The sequence below is a fragment of the Pseudorca crassidens genome, chromosome 4 (genome assembly GCF_039906515.1).
Source record: "Pseudorca crassidens isolate mPseCra1 chromosome 4, mPseCra1.hap1, whole genome shotgun sequence".
Taxonomy (NCBI): domain Eukaryota; kingdom Metazoa; phylum Chordata; class Mammalia; order Artiodactyla; family Delphinidae; genus Pseudorca; species Pseudorca crassidens.
This window is the reverse complement of record NC_090299.1, coordinates 144,973,618-144,995,877: the sequence shown is the minus strand read 5'-3', so window position 1 is coordinate 144,995,877 and position 22,260 is coordinate 144,973,618. Positions and strand designations below refer to the sequence as shown.

At 37.3% G+C, this 22,260-nt stretch overlaps 1 protein-coding gene across 9 annotated transcripts in view; it reads left to right on the top strand.

The window, feature by feature from the left end:
• The window catches only part of CCSER1 (coiled-coil serine rich protein 1), a 1,251,132-nt gene that overhangs the window by 527,554 nt on the left and 701,318 nt on the right, over positions 1 to 22,260 (top strand). For 6 of the 9 annotated variants that reach the window (XM_067736955.1, XM_067736954.1, XM_067736959.1 and 3 more), the window contains exon 8: positions 15,001 to 15,123. The exons of the other annotated variants lie outside the window; for them this stretch is intronic. In XM_067736955.1, the coding sequence (XP_067593056.1) occupies positions 15,001 to 15,123 (123 nt within the window). The remainder of the gene's footprint in view (positions 1 to 15,000; positions 15,124 to 22,260) is intronic. 9 annotated transcript variants of the gene reach the window in all.

Below are 22,260 nucleotides of genomic sequence, written 5' to 3'. Positions count from 1 at the left end.
AAATTCAAGTTCTTTTCTTCTTTCCCACATAATATCTGTGAAACAATTTATGTTCTTCCTCACCAAGGGAAAAGAAAATCCCTTCTTATATATAAATATATACAGGAATCTGTTTCAACAACCTTTATTCCTTACAGACTCCACACAGGCAAACTTCTTTTTCCATGTCTCCAAGCTTTTTCCTTCCTTCTGTCTCCTTGGAGACCAAAGTTGACCTAGTACAGAGAACCAGACCTATCACCTTCTGACTCACCCTCTCCCCAAAGGTACTGAAAAGCCTTGAGGAAATTCATACACTGAGTTAAAACTCTCAATGGAAAACAAAAATGTGATTCATTATAATCAAGTCAGAAAATAGACTTGTCCTCCATTGTCTATGTAATGCCAAACACCTGTGCTATCTTAGACTAGTCACTAGACTTAATGATGTGTGTGTTCATCCAAGTTGCTTATTTTGACCATAAAAAACAAGAAGAATAAAAATTCATTTAAAGTAGTTAGGCCCTGCTTAACAAGAAAGTCTTTGGCAGCAGTATTTGAGCTGGAAGTTTTGAAAAAGCTGGGCTGAATTGTCAAAGCATAATTAAGGGTAGAAGAATTAAGCTCACTTTTCTCCCTTAAGTGTCTTTGCCAGACAATAGAAGCTGGCAAGAGAGCCAAGTAGGAAAATGGAGCCATGCCAGCTGCTACACCATGTTAAAGAGAGATGGGTCATAGTTTCTGGTAATAATGCCTACATGAATAAAACCAACAGTGGTCTGTCCTCTTGTTAACATTAGCTGTTCCTCTCCTCTTTCTTGTTCTTGCCTGTGGGCCTTACTCACTTAGTGATAATAGTTCTACTATTATCATTTCTCACCATTTCTGTTATTTTCTTGAATGTAGTGAGACATTCAGAACAATCAACAAACATTTATTGAGTTCCTACTATGTGTAAGACCTTATGTAAAGGTACTGGGGCAGAAATATTTTCTTCAGACTGTATAAAGCTACAGAATATCATAATGCTGGCTGTAGTTCAGCAGGGCCCGGAAAAATGTCAAGTATTTCCAAAGTTCAGACATGCAGTTGAGGAAAGGGAAGTGTCGTGAGGCAAAGGAGAAGTAAGCGCCAAGGTCTCAAGCTAGACCACGAAGGTCTAGACATAAATATTCAGTTGTGTGTTGCCCACGTGGCAAGGAAGAATTTGTTTGTTGTGAAGGACTTCACATGCTTCATAGAGAACTTGGACTGCCTTCTACAAGCAGTGAGGTACAGGGAGCAAGCAAGAGTTGTGTCTTAGTCTGTTCAGGCTGACCTAAGAAAATATCATAAACTAGGAAGCATATAAACAACAGAAATGTATTGATTTCTCACAGTTCGGGAGTCTAGGAGTCCAAGATCAAAGCACGGGCAGATTCAGTGTCTGGTGAGGGCCCACTTCCTAGACACCTTCTTTTTGTCTTTTCATTGTAGCCCTCACATGGCAAAAGTAGCAAGGGAGATTTCTGAGGCCTTTTTTATAAGGGCACTCATCCCATTCCTGAGGGCTCTGACCTCATGGTTTAATCCCCTCCCAAAGGCCCTATGTCCTAATATTATCACCTCGGCATGTTAAGGTTTCAACATATAAAGGTTGGGGGACACACATATTCATACCATAGCAAGTTGAGCAAATTTTAAGATGCAAAATGAAGAAAATTTTATAATTCTTCTTGAGCTCAATTTCCACAGAATGGGTTCTGAACTTCATTCGAAATTTGTCAATTCCTAGAAAATCAAATGGTACTAATAAAATACAAATGATAAGAAATAGGAAGGATTTTCATGTTATCCACTGTTGTTGATTGCCTTCGTCTGTACATGCAGATGCAGATCTGTTCATCAAATAGGATGAAGATTGTCTATATCTATATTAAAATAATAGTTTATAGGTAGTCTAGGCTTTCATAAATATACACTAAAATATATTTATATTTACCTGATTGTTATATCTTTAAAAGTTGTCATTAGTGTATTAGTTTTATTTTGTTCCTGTAACAATTTACCACAAACTTGATGTCTTTAAACAATTCTCATTTTAGTTTCATGTAGTTCTGAAAGTCAGAGGTCAGAATCAGGTCTCCCTAGACTGGAATCAAAGTGTTGGCAGGGCTGAGTTTTTTCTGGAGACTCTGGGAGATAATCCATTTACTTACTTTTTTGAGCTACAAGAGTTTGCCTGCATTTCCTTGCCTCTTTCCATCTTTAAAACAATGGCCTATTAAGCCTTTCTTATGATGCATCACTCTGATTCTGACTCTCTGTTTCTCCCTATGATATTTAAGGACCTTCATGATTTCACTAGGTCTACCAGATAAGCCAGGAAAATCTCCCTATTTTAAAGTCAGGTGATTAGCTACCTTAATTTCACCTTCAGTCTTAATTCTCCTTTGCCATGGACATCATTGGAGGAAGAAAAGGGGCATTATTCTTCCTATCACAGTTAGTAATGACACATATGTAAGATGTGGGTCTTATTCCTGACACAGGAATCTTTGTTCATAATCGCCGAGCTGATTATTTAAATAATTAGAATGCACATTACTCTTCTTTTTCTGTCAATTGTTAATTGGTTATTATATTCATACAGAGTAAGGAATATCCACTGTGCTGAATTATAAAAGCTATTTCCTTTATCTTCAGTTTTCTGTCTGGCAAACTTCTAATCCTCACTTAATGTCCAATTAAATGCCACCCCCTCTGTGAAACGTCTTCCCCAAAGTCTCCACAATACTTTAATTTCACTTCTAATATAGAAGTATAAAATTATATTATAAATATATTTACAGTCTTCCCCAATAGATGCCGATTTTCATAAATACAGAAATATTTTATATTCTTTATATTCCCTATTTCAGTGTCTAGTATAGAACTAGTATATAATATACTAATAGTAGATGAAAGAATGAATTGTATGAATGAATGGTGAAAAAAGCTCACTTAAGGCCTCGTTTCTTTTCTAGTGTTTTATCATATTAAAATTGAAATACTCATTTTATTACATTAGCCATTGATAAGCTGATATATGTAACAGAGCCTATCAAGCTATACAAGTAGCCTGCCAAATTTTCTGTAGCTTATCCCTCTTCTTCCCTACAACTCTATAAACATAGCTGTACCAATCCTGGATACAAATTATCTGTATGAGACTAACTTGGTTCTAGGGAATTCAGTATTTAATTGATCTTGTTATTTGTCAGTATCTCATCTTGTGGTCTGAAAGTCTGGCTTCTGCTTTAGCAGGTATTTATGTGATAACCATTGCCTAAGAGATAACTGCATTCCTGCCAACAGCTGTTTGGATTTACAAATATTACCTTTCCTAAGATTATTCTATAGCCAAATGCTATATACGTTTCAAGTTTCTCTAAATTGGAAATCCTGAAAGCTATCTACTTCTTTTGAGTATTAATCCTCAGTACACACGATTATTGTCTCATTTTACAGATAAGGAAATTGAAGCTTAGAGCAGTTAAGAACCTGACTAGAGGTCACAGTGCTGGTAAATGACTCAGCTTGAATTCCAACTCAGGTTTCTAAAATTCTAAAGACTGTAGCTTGAACTACTATACTACAGAAAGTCTACAGTGTTTTTATTTTAGTCATGATTCTGACTGATCATTGGTTTTATATAACTGAAGGGGATAAACACAAATAGAGGCAGAGATAGAAGAAGAGGCAGAAGAAGAGAAAATAAGAGAAGTGAAGAGAGGAAAAGAAAAGAAAAGGGAATGAAAGAAAAGAAAAGAAAAGAAAAAAAAGGAAAAAAAAAGAAATAATAAACATCCCTCCATTCCTCAGGCTTGACATTTATTGAGATCATAATTCTACTAAGATTATGTATTTCTTTTACTAACAGACCTAATAAATTTAAGCCATCTTTGCAATCCTGGAATAAAAGCCACCTGGAATATTGGTCAGTTTTCATAGATCCAAAGAATATAATTTGCTTTAGCTAGTTGAAATGGAAGTGATTTTATTATAGGATATTTGACAGTTTAAAGAATTTCTTGGAAGGTCATCAAACTGGGCTTGGATATGTAGGGACAAAATGCCAGGAGAGATTCCTGCCTGGAAGGGATAATCTATGCTGTCAGGTTGAGAGCAATAAAGGGAAAAAGGATGAGGATATGGGGTTTTCAGCATTTTTTTTTAAAACATCTTTATTGGAGTATAATTGTTTTACATTGTTGTGTTAGTTGCTGCTGTATAACAAAGTTAATCAGCTATACATATACATATACCCCATATCCCCTCCCTCTTGCATCTCCCTCCCACCCTCCCTATTCCACCCTTCTAGGTGGTCACAAAGCACCAAGCTGATCTCCCTGTGTTATGTGGCTGCTTCCCACTAGCTAGCTGTTTTACATTTGGTAGTGTATATATATATGTCAATGTCACTCTCTCACTTTGTCCCAGCTTACCCTTCCCCCTCCCCGTGTCCTCAAGTCCAATCTCTACATCTGTGCTTTTATTCCTGTCCTTCTCTTAGGTTCTTCAGAACCTTTTTTTTTTTTTTTTTTTTAGATTCCATATATATGTGGTAGCATACGGTATTTGTTTTTCTCTTTCTGACTTACTTCACTCTGTATGACAGACTCTGAGTCCATCCACCTCACTACAAATAAATCAATTTTGTTTCTTTTTATGGCTGAGTAATATTCCATTGTATATATGTGCCACATCTTCTTTATCCAGTCATCTGTTGATGGACACTTACATTGCTTCCATGTCCTGGCTATTGTAAATAGAGCTGCAATGAACATTTTGGTACATGACTCTTTTTGAATTATGGTTTTCTCAGGGTATATGCCCAGTAGTGGGATTGCTGGGTTGTATGGTAGTTCTATTTTTAGTTTTTTAAGGAACCTCCATACTGTTCTCCATAGTGGCTGTATCAATTTACATTCCCACCAACAGTGCAAGAGGGTTCCCTTTTCTACACACCCTCTCAAGCATTTACTGTTTGTAGATTTTTTGATGATGGCCATTCTGACCAGTGTGAGATGATATCTCATTGTACTTTTGATTTGCATTTCTCTAATGATTAGTGATGTTGAGCATCCTTTCATGTGTTTGTTGTCAATCTGTATATCTTCTTAAGAGAAATGTCTATTTAGGTCTTCTGCCCATTTTTGGATTGGGTTGTTTGCTTTTTTGATATTGAACAGCAAGTGCTGCTTGTATATTTTGGAGATAAATCCTTTGTCAGTTACTTTGTTTGCAAATATTTTCTCCCATTCTGAGGGTTGTCTTTTCATCTTGTTTATAGTTTCCTTTGATATGCAAAAGCTTTTAAGTTTCATTAGCTCCATATTTGTTTATTTTTGTTTTTATTTCCATTTCTCTAGGTGGTGGGTCAAAAGGATCTTGCTGTGAGTTATGTCAGAGTGTTCTGCCTATGTTTTCCTCTAAGAGTTTGATAGTGTCTGGCCTTACATTTAGGTCTTTAATCCATTTTGAGTTTATTTTTGTGTATGGTGTTAGGGAGTGTTCTAATTTCATTCTTTTACATGTAGCTATCCAGTTTTTCCAGCACCACTTATTGAAGAAGCTGTCTTTTCTCCATTGTATATTCTTGCCTCCTTTATCAAAGATAAGGTGACCATATGTGCATGGGTTTATCTCTAGGCTTTCTATCCTGTTTTGTTGATCTACATTTCTGTTTTTGTGCCAGTACCATACTGTCTTGATTACTGTAGCTTTGTAGTATAGTCTGAAGTAAGGCAGCCTGATTCTTCCAGCTCTGTTTTTCTTTCTCAAGATTGCTTTGGCCATTCAGGGGTCTTTTGTTTTTCCATACAAATTGTGAAATTTTTTGTTCTAGTTCTGTGAAAAATGCCAGTGGTAGTTTCATAGGGATTGCATTGAATCTGTAGATTGCTTTGGGTAGTAGAGTCATTTTCACAATGTTGATTCTTCCAATCCAAGAACATGGTATATCTCTCCATCTGTTTCTATCATCTTTAATTTTTTTCATCAGTGTCTTATAGTTTTCTGTGTACAGGTGTTTTGTCTCCTTAGGTAGGTTTATTCCTAGGTATTTTATTCTTTTTGTTGTAATGGTAAATGGGTGTGCTTCCTTAATTTCCCTTTCAGATTTTTCTTCATTAGTGTATAGAAATGCAAGAGATTTCTGTGCATTAATTTTGTATCCTGCTACTTTACCAACTTCATTTATTAGCTCTAGTAGTTTTCTGGTAACATCTTTAGGATTTTCTGTGTATAGTATCATGTCATCTGCAAACAGTGATAGTTCTACTTCTTCTTTTCCAATTTGCATTCCTTTTATTTCTTTTTCTTCTCTGATTGCCATGGCTAAAACTTCCAAAACTATGTTGAATAATAGTGGTAAGAGTGGGCAACCTTGTCTTATTCCTGATCTTAGAGGAAATGGTTTCAGTTTTTCACTTTTGAAAACGATATTGGCTGTGGGTTTGTCATATATGGCCTTTATTTTGTTGAGGTAAGTTCCCTCTTGGCCTACTTTTTGGAGAGTTTTTGTTATAAATGGGTGTTGAATTTTGTCAAAAGCTTTTTCTGCATTTATTAAGATGATCATATAGTTTTTAATCCTTCAGTTTGTTAATATAGTGTATCACATTGATTGATTTGCATATATTGAAGAATCCTTGCATTCCTGGCAAGAACCCCACTTGATCATGGTGTATGATCCTCTTAATGTGCTGATGGATTCTTTTTGCTAATATTTTGTTGAGGATTTTTTTCATCTATATTCATCAGTGATATTCGCCTGTGGTTTTCTTTTTTTGTAACATCTTTGTCTGATTTTGGTATCATGGTGATGGTGGCCTCATAGAATGAGTTTGGGAGTATTCCTCCCACTGCTATATTTTGGAAGAGTTTGAGAAGGATAGGTGTTAGCTCTTCTCTAAATGTTTGATAGAATTCACCTGTGAAGCCATATGGTCCTGTGCTTTTGTTTGTTGGAAGATTTTTAATTTCCTTTTCCATTATGGTGCTTGTGATTGGTCTGTTTATATTTTCTATTTCTTCCTGGTTCACTCGTGGAAGGTTGTGCTTTTCTAAGAAATTTTCCATTTCTTCCAGGTTGTCCATTTTATTGGCATATAGTTGCTTGTAGTAATCTCTCATGATCCTTTGTATTTCTGCAGTGTCAGTTGTTACTTCTCCTTTTTCATTTCTAATTCTGTTGATTTGAGTCTTCTCCATTTTTTTCTTGATGAGTCTGGCTAATGGTTTATCAATTTTGTTTATCTTCTCAAAGAAACAGCTTTTAGTTTTATTGATCTTTGCTATCATTTCCTTCATTTCTTTTTCATTTATTTCTGATCTGATATTTATGATTTCTTTCCTTTTGCTAACTTTGGGGTATTTTTGTTCTTCTTTCTCTAATTGCTTTAGGTGTAAGGTTAGGTTGTTTGTTTTTTTAAATCCTATTATTTTTACCTCCTGACCCCCTTCACCCATTTCTGCTACCCCTGGCCTCTGGCAACCATCAATCTGTTCTTTCATTGTTATGGTTTGCTTTTTTTTTTTTGATTCCACATACAAGAGAGATCTTATGGTATTTGTCTCTCTCTGTCTGACTTATTTCATTTAGCATAATGCCCTGGAGGTTCATCGATGTCACAAATGGCAAGATTGCATTCTTTTCTATGGCTGAATAATATTGCTGTGTGTGTGTGTGTGTGTGTGTGTGTGTGTGTGTGTGTGTGTGCGTGTGCATGCATGTGTATATAAGTATAAAACACATTTTTTTATCCATATCCATCAATGGACACATAGTTTGTTCCATATATTGGCTATTATAAATAGTGTTGCAATGAACATGGAGGTACATATATCTTTTTGAGTTAGTGTTTTCTTTTTTTTCTCTTTTTTTGATAAATACCCAAAAGTGGAATTGTTGGATCATATGGTAGGTCTATTTTTAATTTTTTGAGGATTCTTCATACTGTTCTCCACAGTGGCTGCACCAGCTTACTTTCCCACCAACAGTGCAAGAGGGCTCCCTTTTCTTCACATCCTCACCAACACTTGTTATTTCTTGCCTTTTTGATAATAGCCATTCTAACAGATGTGAAGTGATATCCCATTATTGTTTTGATTTGCATTTCCCTGATGATTAATGATGTTGAGCATCTTTTTATGTACCTGTTGACCATCTGTATACCTTCTTTGGAAAAAATCCCTATTCATTTTAACTTAATCTACCTCTTTTCAATAAGTACTCCCTTCCCCACTTTTGCCTGATGTTTCTTTAATTTTTATATATATATATATAATATATACAGTAATATATATTTTATTTATATATATATATATATATATATAACTTTTTTTTTTCCTGAAGAGAATGAACTTCTATCTTCTGCTAGGGAAGGGAGGAGAAGTTGCCTGGCTGCATGGAATATTGTCAACCAATCCTCTGGTTGTCAGCTCCATTTTTATTCCCACTTTCATAGGTACATAGCTTTGCTATGATCCCACAGTAAAAGTAGGGTTGTTTGGGGATTGGGGGTACACTGCTGGCTCAGGTTTCAGGTATCATGTGTCTGTCTGCTTTCCAGTTTTCTTTTCCACCTGGTGTCTACTCTCAAGGTGCTTAGATTTTACAATGGACTCTTTATCTTTAAATATACCTTTTTTTCCCCTAATTTCTGTTTTTTAAAAAAGTATATATATACATTTATATAATGTAGAGTTTTAATATTTATTTTTAAAGAACTTTGAGGAATAAATCTATTGTCTAATAGATTGTCTAATTCTGTGTCAACCTGGTTAAAACCAGGCTGAATACTCTAGACATGGTTATAAAATATAATAAACAATACACATTCAATTTTATATGCATATCAGTAAAGAGTAAGAGCCAATATCTACTTAGTTTGACAGGACCAAATATGGCAGTTAGCATTATGAATTTTGTCTTAACTTTTTTCTTTCCTTGTCACACAGACTATATTTATTAAGTGTTTAAGAATAAAGCCAGTTAAAGAATTTGGAATTGTCTCTTCTTTGAAATATGTTTTACTAAAGCAATTGTCTATTAGGAAAGCATCGAACTTCATGAATAATCATTTCTATATTATGGGAAATACGCTGGAAGTAACTTGTTTTAAGTCTACTTAATTTAGTGCATGGAAAGATTTGATAAAGCTTCAGTGAAGTTCTGCAAAAACTGGTGCATAAACTCAGACGTATGTATAGCAAGATTCATATGTTGTTCAAAATTGTCTCTAAGAAGTGAGTATAAAGTTCACAATAAAAAATGAGACAAATTTCCGTAAGTCACATGGTGTAATGTCACTATTTGCAGTCTTATAAGTTAGTTTTAAAGCTTTAGTCACAAACACAGAATGAGATTTATTAAAGTACACAAAATTCTGTTCTTCAGTGTGTTCATGTTGTATAATTAGGTTATTAGCTACATACTTTAATACATTTTTGTGTGGTAAAAACAGTTTAACTGTTAGCAGCTGCCTCCAAAATAGCTTTACACTTATTCAGATTTAAACTATCTAGTGACTTGAGTAAGTAATTATAATTTTGTTGTAACACTATGTAACATATGGTGTTTACATTCTTCTCAAGAGCTCCTTGAGGGGAGGAAAAAAATACAGAAGCATCAATATAAATAGTGATTTAGGGAGCCAATATATACATAGATTAATGGTAGCTAATAGGATATTAAATAGTTGTTAAAGTATTTGAATTTGTCTTATTGGATTATTGAGTTATGAGATTGTATTTTCAGTTGTTTGCTAGGTGCTAGCATCTTTACATAACATATTCATTTTGAGTAATCTGCTTTCTAAATTGAGGTTTATGGGTTTTTTGTTTGTTTGTTTTTTGTTTTGCGGTACACGGGCCTCTCACTGTTGTGGCCTCTCCCGTTGCGGAGCACAGGCTCCGGACACGCAGGCTCAGCGGCCATGGCTCACGGGCCCAGCCGCTCCGCGGCATGTGGGATCTTCCCGGACCGGGGCACGAACCCGTGTCCCCTGCATTGGCAGGCGGACCCTCAACCACTGCGTCACCAGGGAAGCCCGAGGTTTAGGGTTTTTTAACTTTATCACAGAATTCATTTCAAGCAGTGTATCCCTTTTTCTGAATAACAAAGCATTATTTTATGTCTGTTTATATTTTAGACTTCAACATGTAAGAGGCAGATAACCCAGTATTTTTTCAATTAAAAAGGATAGACATAACATTTCTTTTAAGATAATGTTAAAAGTTATAAACACAGTCAAAATTCTAGTATATTCAGGTTTGGTTTTAAAATAGACCGTATTCCAAATATTTGCTCAAAAGTTATCTGTTTTAAGTGTTGCTCCTGCTAAACCATAAAGACTCTTTAAAGCTATGGCTTGTCTAAAAAATAACTATAGTACAAGCTTTAATTTCTTGAGCACTTCCAATGGGTTAAACAGGCTTTAAGGTGTTTTACATGTATTTTTCTCAGGAAAATCTCCGTAAATTAGACTAGGCATCTTTAACCTTATTTTCTATATGAAGAAACTGAAACTAGAGTCTTTTTTAATATCCCCAGTATATCTCTAGTAAATGACAGAACCAGAATGATTTTAAAACCCATTGTTTAAAGTACTATGCTATGCTATAAATTGTACTAGACACAATTGTCTAATTCTGTGTCATCTGTATTAATTGAATGAAGACAGGGACTAGATCAGAGCACCTTTTATGACCACTCAAAGGATGTTTTGACTAGATAGATAATTCAGTATCACAGAGGAGCATATTATCATGATTGCTATTAACAAAACAATGATAATAAATACTTTAAAATAAATCTTATAGCATATAGTTCTTTTTCATCTGCAGTTAACTCCTCTGTTTCTGTGGAATAATTCATCAGACAGTTTACCTTGGGATTTAAGAAACATACCGTCTTCTGAACTCACAGGAGAGGAGACTCTTTCCTCTCCAACCTTATCTAGATTCCTTTTAGGGGGTTAGATAAATGTGGGCCTAAAGTATTGTGTTAATCTACATTTGGATCCGCATAGGTAATATTTACATATTTAAAAAATATGATACTCTAATTTGTAGTGATTCATTTTTTTAAATATTAGGGGCAGTTTTTATCCTGGGAAGTGAAAGTTCTGAAACCTAATCGCAAGTGATATTAGCCAATTTGTAAATATTGTATAGTCCTGGATCCCAGTCCCCTCCCTGCAGTCTTTTCTCTTCTCTGGCTGCACTCATTCCCTGGTTGATTTCATACCATCTACGGCCTGATGCCTCACAACTATTTTAACTCCATCCCAGACTTACCTGAGTTTCAGACTCATATATATAAATGCCTACTCAGTAGCTCCACTAGTATATCTATTAGGAATCTCCAAATTGATAAAAGCATTCAAAAATTTTGATTCTTATGCCATTATACCCACCTCACCGTCCTCAATCCATTTGTCTCTGGGTCTACATATCTCCTTCACAATTTCAATAAATGATTTTGTTAACTCCTTCATTGTTCTGGCCAAAGGAAAATAAAAGAAAAAAATTTCATCTTTGACTCTATTCTTTCATTTCTTCTTACACCCATTCCATCCATCAGCAAGTGAGCTCTGCCTTGAATATATATGAGTATATTCCAAGTCTCTCCATTTCTTCCACTTATGCTACCATCATCATCCTCATCATCTCTCACCCAGGATGTGGCGTGGTTTCTTACTGGCTTTCCTGTTTCTACACTTGTCTCCTCTATAATCCATTTTTCACAAGGAGCCGGAGTTTTCTTTATAAAAGACAAGTTGTATTGTGTCATTCCCCTGCTTAAAACACTTGAAGCATCCCATCAAACACAAGGTTAAAGTGAAATTAGTTGCCAAGGGCTGTAGTGCTGTATCTTCTAGCCCATGGCAGCTTTTCCACTCTCATCTCTGATTTCTCTTGTATGTCTTTTCTCGCTTTGGCCATGCTGACCTCATGTTGTTTCTTACACATAGCAAATTCTCTCATTCCTCAGGACAGTTGTACTAACTTTTCTTTTGTCTCCATTCTTCATTCTCCAGATTATCATATGACTCATTCCATCATTCCATTTAAGAATCTGTGCTGTGTCACAGATATTTGCCTGTGTCACAGCTCATCAGAAAAGCCTACTCCAACTACCCTGCCTAAAATAACTGTCGTATTCCAGCTCCTTTTCCTGATTTATTTTACTTCGTGACATTTATTATTTTTCACAGTACAAAAACCCTTGTCACCTGACATGAAATTATATGTATGTATTTAAAACTAGTTTTGCTCAGTAGAGTAGAAAGTCAGCATGGGCACAGACTTATTCACCATTGTGTTCCCAGCTCATACAACAGTGACTGGCACAGAATACCTTTTTTTTTTTTTCGTGGTACACGGGCCTCTCACTGTTGTGGCCTCTCTGGAGCACAGGCTCCGGAGGCGCAGGCTCAGCGGCCATGGCTCACGGGCCCAGCCGCCCCGCGGCATGTGGGATCTTCCCGGACTGGGGCACGAACCTGTGTCCCCTGCATTGGAAGGCGGACTCTCAACCACTGCGCCACCAGGGAAGCCCCCAGAATACCTATTTAATAAATATTTGTTAAATGAAAAAGCTATTATGTCATGTTGTGCTTTAACATGTTTCTGTGTATATGCAGTACTCGTATACCTAAGTGTATATATGTGTGTGTGCATCTGATATGCAGAGAGGTAAGAATTTATTATCATGGTTTATGTTAATAGAAATCATGATAATGTGCTCTCTTCTGATACTGAATTATCTAATCAAAGCATGTTTTGAATTATCATAAATTTAATCTGGTCCCTGTTTTCATCCAGTTAATACAGGTGATGTAGAATTAGCCAGACAGTTGTGTATAGTTGAGGTAAAACCTGTATTCTCCGCAAATAGAAAGAATTGGGTGTTTTAATTTGAAGTAACCCAATATGGTGAAGTTATTTAATACTCTGTCTTGTATATCCTTTTTTCCCTTAACTGCATCTAATCTTTTCCTGACTTGATAATCTTGGTAACATTTTTGGTACCTCATTTTAGTTAGAAATTGTGTTCAGCTGCAAATCAAAACAAAAACATAAAATAACAGTGACTGCAACCCTATTGTATTTATTCTTACACACAAAAAAGTCTGGAGGTAGCAGCCCAGAGGGAGTAGATAAGGCTGCTCTTGGAGGTTGTCTGGGACCCTGACTCCTGTTACTGTTCTGTCTTGCTTTGCACATGTCCAGCTTCTGTAATAAAGACCACTTTAGTCTAGTGGAGTTCTTGTTATTGTTTTTTTGTTTGTTTTTTTTTTTTTTGGAGTTCTTGTTTTAAAGCAACATTCCAAGTAGTAGTAGGGAGGAAATGAGGAAGGTGAAAAGTGACATACTTGTTAGTTGAACCGCTTCACGTGAGGAGCCACTCTGGAAATCCCACACAGTACTTCTGCTTATGTGTCATTGGCCAGACCTCACACCAAAAAAGCCTGGAGAAATGTAATCTTTTGATTGGATACATTACTATCCCCAAAACACCAGGGATGTGTTACTAGGAAGAAGGGGGAGTGATTACTGATGGACAAATAACAGAATATTTTAAATACATCTCTGAGTTTCTTATGAAGTTTTTCTACTGTTGTTACAGTTATTGGCATATGTTTATTTTTCCATATCTTCCTATACATTCCACCCCCATATATCACATTATTGTGCTGTTTCTGTAATTAGCCACACTATTTAGGAGTGTATTTTACACAATAGTCAGTCAGTAAATACTTGTTACATTTGTATTCAAACGACAACCCATTAGCTTGATTTCATTAGCACCTTATTCTGGCAGATGCTAAAAAGCAGGAGAAGCCTTGTCTTCTTGTGTTGTCAGCACTTCTACAGATATTTTAAAAACAAGAGAAATGAACACAATCTGTTTTTACTGTATTCTCACATAAATGGCCAAATTGCCTACTTAAATTTGAAAGAAAACCCAACTGAGGTATCAACACACTTTGAAAGAGAGCTATTAGCAATGCAAACACTGTTAACTGAGATTTGTATTCAATAAAATAAATAAAAACTTGAACCTCCTAAAGTAAATTGTGAATAAAATGGCTATCAGTTATGGTAATGAAGTTAAACACAGGGGGAAAAAAATTCCAACCATACCTGCTCCCTTGGCTAAATTACATGCAGCGTGGAACTTACATTTCTAAAATATGTTTCCCATTTTACTCAGAATATGTTTTGATTTTACTTAAAAACCAAGCTTTTAAAATACATAAGAAAATATTTAATATGAAAATATTTAATAATTTAATTTCAAGTGCCAAATATCATCTTCATGTTTTATATAACTTGTAATGATTTCATTAATGTAACATTTGTCTCTATATCCAACTCCTCTACACAGAAATACAAGCAAGTTTTCAACATTTTAAGGCATGATTCTTGAAGAATAACCTGCATCAAAATAATCAAGTTAAGTTTTTTAATTGAAGTTAGCTAGTAAGGTCTTTGTTAGTGTCTAAGTTTCTGAGCAGTCTATAGATGTGTTTTATGACATTACATTATGTAATATGTTCAGTAATTCTTGATAGCTTTATGTCATGTGCTAAATAGCCTCTATTTTAAAGTTTGAGGTACTTATGATACACACACATGGATTTCCTTACAATTTTTTCTAAAAAATTGAAAAGTTTTGAAAATTAATTATGTTCCCAGTTCTCATATCAAAGTTTAAACTGCTAGAGTACAAGAACCATATATATATATGTGTGTGTGTGTTACCAAACTCAGGTTCCGCTGATCACTGCTTGAAAGCCAGTACTTGAAAAACAGTTGTTGGTTGGAAAGGAAAGGATTGCTTTATTCAGGAGGCCAGCAACCTGGGGAGAAGAGAGACGCATGTCCAAAAACCAATTCCCAAGATTCTGCTCGACCATGAAAGTTTTTAAAAGGAGAATCATTTGGACAGGCTGTCAGAGTCTTCTTGTTTTCCATTGTGTGCAGACTTTCTTCTCATTGGTTGGTGGTGAAGGAACAGGGACATATTCCAAGAATCTTGTGCTCAGCTTGAAGTCAACATCCTCCACCTGGGTGGGGGCCTTAGTTCCCCCACAGAAGAACTCAAAGGTATTGTTATGTATATTCCTTGAGGAGGAACCAGGACCCTGCTTTATCTCTGCACTATTGTTTCTAGACTGCTTCTCCTTTGTTTCTAAGTTCCCTCCCTTCCCTGATTAGCAACTGTTTGAATCTGCTCTTTGGAACTCAGGAAGCTGAATAAGGCCTGTTTCCTACAAACAAGAAACAAGAAACAGGACATAGAAAGGCTTTGTACCAAACAGGGTCCTGCTTGGTTTCATATATATATGTTTATGTCCTCTTTTAGATTTTCATTAAGTACTTATTGAATAAAAGTACTTCTTAAGTTTCATTAGGTACTTTCTGAAGCTATAGTAAAACTAGGTTAAAATGATAAAACGAGGAACACAGAGGACCCTGTATACATATGTTTTCCCACTGATATGAATATATTATTTAAACTCAAAATAAATTTATGAAGACTCATCAGATTTAAACCCAGATTAAAGCTAAGTAATTTGAGGGTAACCCTTTTCCTCTTCTCATCGTAAAAAAAATATTTTCCCTTTATAAAAATATTTATCATGTTTTGCTAGTATTTTGTCCCACTTTTAAAGTGGGATTGGGTAAAAAGAAATAAAGCCCTCGTTCTAGGTAGTGCTCCAGGGTCTTGGTCACTTGATCCATGGAACCAAGGGAGCAGAAAAGTGCCAGATTAAAAGTGCACAGAGAATTTGTTGCAGGAAAAAAAGTGGGGCACGAGAGGATGGTCATGTCCTAGGTCTCAGACAAGTCCCTGGGATGGCTGCCAAGTGTGGGCTCTTGGCTTTGCACAGGAAAGCATTCAAGAAGGAGCCATAGTAAAGTGAAAGAAGGTTTATTCAGGGAGATACACGCTCCATAGACAAGAGTGCAGGCCGTCTCAGAAGGCAAGAGTTGCCAGGGCACAGAGTTGTCAGTTTTTATAGGGGTGGGTAACTTCATAGGCTAATGAGTGGGATGATTATCCCTTTTGGGGAAGGGGTGTGGATTTCTAGGAATTGGGCCACGGCCCACTTCTTGACCTTTTATGGTCAGCCTTGGAACTGTCATGGTCCCTGTGGGTGTGTCATTTAGTGTGCTGATGTGTGACAGTGAGCGTATAATGAGGCTCAAGGTCTAGGGGAAGTCAACTTGTCCGCCATCTTGGACCTAGTTGGTTCTAACCAGTTCATTTTGTATCCTCAATGGCTATGTCATTCTTTTAAAGGTTGTGCCCTGCCCCCTTTCTGTCTCAAATTCACATCAAAGGAACTAATTGCAAGGGGACTCTAGCTACTCTAGGTACACAGGAAAGGGATTAGCTGTTGCACTTGTATTTCAGTTTTAACAGTGGTAAGCTAAGCCAGGGAGAGCATTAAGGAGGCCATGGAGTTTTCTCTTTGAAATTTTGATACTTCCTTCTATATTTAAATGTGGCATAAAACATAAAATAGTCAAAGCTCAAAGTGGGAAGCAGGACTACTAAGCTATGATGGTCCCTGTTTCTTGTATCAAGAATCAGCCCCTTTTTCTCCCATCAAGAAAAAAAGAACTGAAGTATATTTTTATAGTAAAAAAAATAGAGATGTAAAGTGAAAAAAATAGTGCTTCTTATCTTTGATATGCTAATGGGAAAAATTGCTTAGTAATTTAAAACATATTAGTAACAGAATAAAAAAATGTAAAACATTTATATTAGGGAAAAAATAAAATGGCTATCATCTAATACACAAATATTTAAATGCACGGAGAAGTGATAAGTGATAATTTCTCAAAAAAGCATCCAAATAGATTGAGTTGCATACATACAATTTAGATAGCAGTTATAAAATCTACCATGCACCTCATACTTAATTTTACTATTTCTACAATAAAGTATTTATTGATGATACTGTGGGGGACAGCAACCATCCCTTTCCTTTATCTGTCTAAGCTCTTGACTAGAATCCCTGTAACAGACAGATTAAAGAGTGAAAAGCATACAAATATATTTAATCTAAGTTGTTCATGACACAGGAGCCTTCATGAGGAAGTGAAGACACAAGGCAACAGTTAAAACTGAGTGCGTTTATGCTAGGTCTGATGAAGAGTGGACAGTTGTGGAAAGATATGATAGGACAAAGCGTATGAGGTGAGTGTAGTAAAATGGCGGAACTGTAGCAAGGCTTGTTTGTTCAGATTCCTCTCTGTGTCTCTTGTCTTCAGAGATAAAGAGGATGCTCTTTTCCCCCAGGTAAAGGAAGGGCACCTCTCACAGGAGGGTTTTATGACCTGCTTCAAGGGAAGGTCAGAAAGTGCTTCCTGCACATGCCACTTCTCAGATTCTTCAACTTGAAATATTTAACGTGCCACTGTGCCATCTTTGGGGAGTAGTGTGTCCTGAACCCCTTCAATGCCAAACGAAACATGATTTTTAAGTATGTTTTCCAACATGCTCTCAATGATTTTACGTCATTTGTTCAGGTCAACAGATGTGCATTCAGCCTTCCTAACCAGAGTGTTGTGCCAGGCCCTGTAAAGCAGCGGTCCCCAGCCTTTTTGGCACCTGGGACCGGGGGTGGGGGGAGGGGAGATGGTTTGGGGATGATTCAAGCGCATTACATTTACTGCGCACTTTATTTCTATTATTATTACATTGTAATATATAATGAAATAATTCTACAGCTCACCATAATGCAGAATCAGTGGGAGCCCTGAGCTTGTTTTCCTGTAACTAGATGGTCCCATCTGGGGGTGACGGGAGACAGTGACACCCGACGTGTTTTGCTTATGTCCAGTCTACTCTGTAGTCTCGTTTCGGTTGCCGTCACTGCAGAAAACCCTGCTTCACAAAGATGGGATGCTGGAAATGGAAGCAGGCTTTTTAGTGCTTTTGTGGCAATCTCAGGATATTCCACCTTGACTTTAATCCAGAACGTATGGAGATTTGAAGTTGTCCCAAACATACTTTTAAGGCCACCGTCATTTGCGATCTCAAGCAGTTGATCCTCTTCCAGCACAGACAAAGTCGATTCACCTGGCTTATTCACAAATGGGTCGTGGATCCATTCCTTCCCAGTCCGGGCGTCTTTGGTGGTTGGGAAGTAATGCTCAAACTCCTTTGAAAGCTGAGATAGGTGACCATGCACCAGCTGGGAGAAAGAAGGCCCTGGCTCAGCCTCTTTCAAAATCTCTGCTAATGTCTGAAATATGTCAAAATTCCCAGTGTTCACTCGTCACCCCCATAATTCTGGTTTGGCTTTGAATGTAGCCACTTTATCTATCGACTTGAATACAGTTGTCGTTCTTCCCAGAAGTGACAAATTGAGTTCGTTGAGCAGGTTGAATATATCACACAAGTAAGCAAGTTTTGCGACCCATTCTCTGTCACTGAAATGTGCTGCCAGTGGTGACTGTTTGCTAAAAGAAATCTCTTTTGCTGAGTTACAAGAGCGGCTCTTGTAACTCAGAAACTCTGGCCAGTGATTCCCCTTTAGAAAGCCATCTCACTTCTGTGTATAAGAGAAGACGTGTGTGCTCTGGGTCCATCTCACAGATCTGTGTAGACGTGAGTTAAGGGCATGTACTTTAATGTGGTTGATAATCTTAATCACATCCTGCAAAACGTTGTTAAGTTCAGGAGACATTTTTCGGCTAGCCAGCGTTTCTCTATGGATGACACAGTGCATAGACTCACATTCAGAAGCGACCTCTTTGACCCGAGTAGTGAAACCAGAAAGCCATCCAGTCATGGCAGCCGCTGCGTCCGTGCATATACTGACACAAAATGACCAATTCGGTTTTCCTGATATGAAATCATTCAAAGACTCGAATAGTTCTGCAGCTGTGGTGTTGGTTGGCAACAAAAATGCACATAACATATCCTCATGCACATCCTCCTGAAAAACATATCGCACAAAAACAAGCATTGTTGCCTTGTTGTCAACATTGGTAGACTCGTCAACCTGGATTAATTCTCTCTAACAGTTAATGCCTCAGTCTCCTTTGCTATTTCATCAATTCGTCTAGTTACGGTGCTAGCTGAAAGAGGAACACGTGCCACCTTTTGAACTGCAGCCTCTCCTAAAAGTTCATGACAATTGTCCTTAGCAGCAGGCAGGATCAACTCTTTACCAATAGTAAAGGGCTTCTTAGCTTTAGCAATGCGATTAGCCACTAAGAATGATGCTCTCAGTGCAGAAACATTTGATGAAGTGGTGGCCTTCAATACTTGCTTCTGTTCTTCATGTTCACATTTTTTTCTTTTGAAAAACTCCAAAGGCTTGTCTTTTAATGCAGGGTGCTTGGTCTCCATGTGGTGATGAAGCAGTTTTGAAGGTTTCACGGCTTTGTTGGATAGCCGGTCACCACACATTAAACAAAGCGGGCTTGGAGAATGTGAATCACTTGTTGCAATGAACCCGTAATTTAAGTAGGACTCTTGGTATTTCGTTTTAAATGCAGCTTTCTTTTTGTTGGCAGTCTTAGAGGCTTCTGCTGTCTCATCCTTGGGTCTTTCCCCCTTTCCAAAGAAGCTCGCCAGCGACATTTGTGTTTTGCTCGTTTTGGCTAGGGTTAGCTTGTGGGCTTACCAAAACTGTGACTGAGACAAGTGCACAGTGTGGGAAAGGAAGTGCTAAATAGAATAATGGGCGGGCCACGTTAAAGCCTGCCACCAGATGCAGCTGAACAACTGAAGTACATCAACTCACTTGCCACTGTAAAGCCTGCCACCAGAGGCAGCTTGTCACTTGCCACTCACTGATAGGGTTTTGATATGAGTCTGCAAGCAATTGATTTATTATGGTCTCTGTGCAGTCAAACCTCTCTGCTAATGATAATCTGTATTTGCAGCCACTCCCCAGGGCTAGCATCACTGCCTCAGCTCCATCTCAGATCATCAGGCATTAGATTCTCATAAGAAGCGTGCCACCTAGATCCCTCGCGTGTGCAGTTCACAGTAGGGTTCACACTCCTGTGAGAATCTAATGCCACCACTGATCTGACAGGAGGCGGAGCTCAGGTGGTAACGTGAGAGATGGGGAGTGGCTGGAAATACAGACGAAGCTTCGCTCACTGGCCTGCCACTTACCTCCTGCTATGCGGCCTGGTTCCTAACAGGCCACCAACCGGTAGCGCTCCACGGCTGGGAGTTGGGGACCCCTGCTGTAAGGGATGCTAAAGTGAGGAAGATGCAGTGTGTTGAATAAGAAAATAATACAACAGTACTATAATAAGATGACTAAGATAGTGAACTGAGAGAAGTTCTCATGTCTCATGGTGATGGTTAGGCAGGATAAACTGGAGGGAGAAGCAACTTACTGACATTTGTGACTATGATATCTGAATTTTCCCCATTTCACCATGATCTTCTGGCACCATTCTACTGGCTCCCTCCAGTCTCTTTTCTCTTAAATCCTTTTTTGTCTCCTCTATTAGAACAACTTGTGCCTCCTTATAAGCTATCTGTATAACCAAAGCTTAGTCATCATTAAGTCAAAGATCCACTATTAAATTTTTTGAGTAATACTTTCAGACACCAACACTTCCTCCCAAGTAGTAGACTGTATCTTTCTTTTGTGCTTTTCCTCCGTAAAAGCACAATTATAGTACCTATGCCAGTGCATTGCAGTAATTCCCTGTGTTTCTTCATTAGACTGTTATTGATCTGATGGTTGGTATGATGTCTTATTTATCTCAGAATTGGTTGTGCATAATGCATTGTCTACAGTGCCTAACTAATAATAGACTTTCAATAAATCTCACTGAATAGGAAGAATAACTAGAAAATGGCATTCAGGTTTTTCAGGATGTTGGAGAAATAGAAAAAAAAAAAAACAAGAACAAAACCAAAAAACCTCAAGCTACTCCAGTAAAAGTGAGTTTATTTTATAAATAAAACAGGGAATTAAGGAGGAAAATAATAGCCTCAGGGGTAAAATAAGTGGAACCAGTGGTGTGCTGGTAAATGGTTAATAATCAGCTCTTTAAGGAGAAGCAGATCTGTAGCATTTGCCAGTTTCTTTGGTGCCCTTGCTCCACCATGGCAAATGTCAAGCTACCAGGTCAAGTCACTGAAGTTGGAGCTGGGAAAAGATGAGCACAGTCAGCTCTTGCAAACTCGTGTAAGGTGACTCCAGCAAAGAACTCCTGGCAAACTGGAAAATCATCCTCCTCTAGTAGTCACTGTGTTTCTCATGGTCTGATATGCGACAGTCACCCCATTAGTCGACCAAACTCTTTACTCCTTTTCTGTGCTGCTTTTCTTTCTCTGCTTTTTCTCCTCCACTGTTGCCTAATTTCTCTCAATTTTCCTTTGTTTCTAGCCGGTAACTTCTGTTTAGGGTTGGCTTCTGTTGTCACATAATTGCCGTCATGTCAGGACTTCTGTTCACTGACGTTTCTATGCTTCTTTGATACCTAATATGTATTTGTCATACATACATTTGGGATGGCTGATATTCAAACAGCTGAGAGAAACTTTTATTGATTTGGCAAGTGACTGTCTAGTATAAAATGCCAAAGTTAGTGCCCTCATTAATATTCTCTCCTATGTTTCTGCCAAGGTCAGCTTGAGGGCCAAACTGCACCTACCCCTGGCATCACAGAATCACCTGATATGATAAAACGAAACTTTTTAAATGAATAACTTCTCAGAAACAGCTATAGGAATGGCAAGTTCTCTGATGTTTTACTCTGTACGGATAGCCTTTCTGTGAGGGGGGAACATAGGGTAGACTGTATATTTTTCAAGGACAGAGAAGAGCAGGTGCCAGAATTTGTAAATGTCTATGATTCTAGTGTTTTCATATGTACAAAATACTGGTGATATAATCTGATTGCACAGAATCATTAGAATTTTCCTGTAAGCTTGATCTCACGGTCACAAATTGTGACTGCTTTTTCCTAAACGTCCAGATACTACCTTTAAATTTAAGGCAAGCAGAAAACCTGAATTCACAGATTTCTGAAACATCTTGGAAAAGTGAAACTATGAGCCATACATAAGCATTTTTAAAAATTAATTAAACTTTTTATTTTATATTGTAGTATAGTTGATTAACGATGTTGTGTTAGTTTCAGGTGTGTACAGCAAAGTGATTCAGTTATACATATACATGTATCTATTCTTTTTCAAATTCTTTTCCATTGAGGTTGTTACATAATATTGAGCAGCGTTCCCTG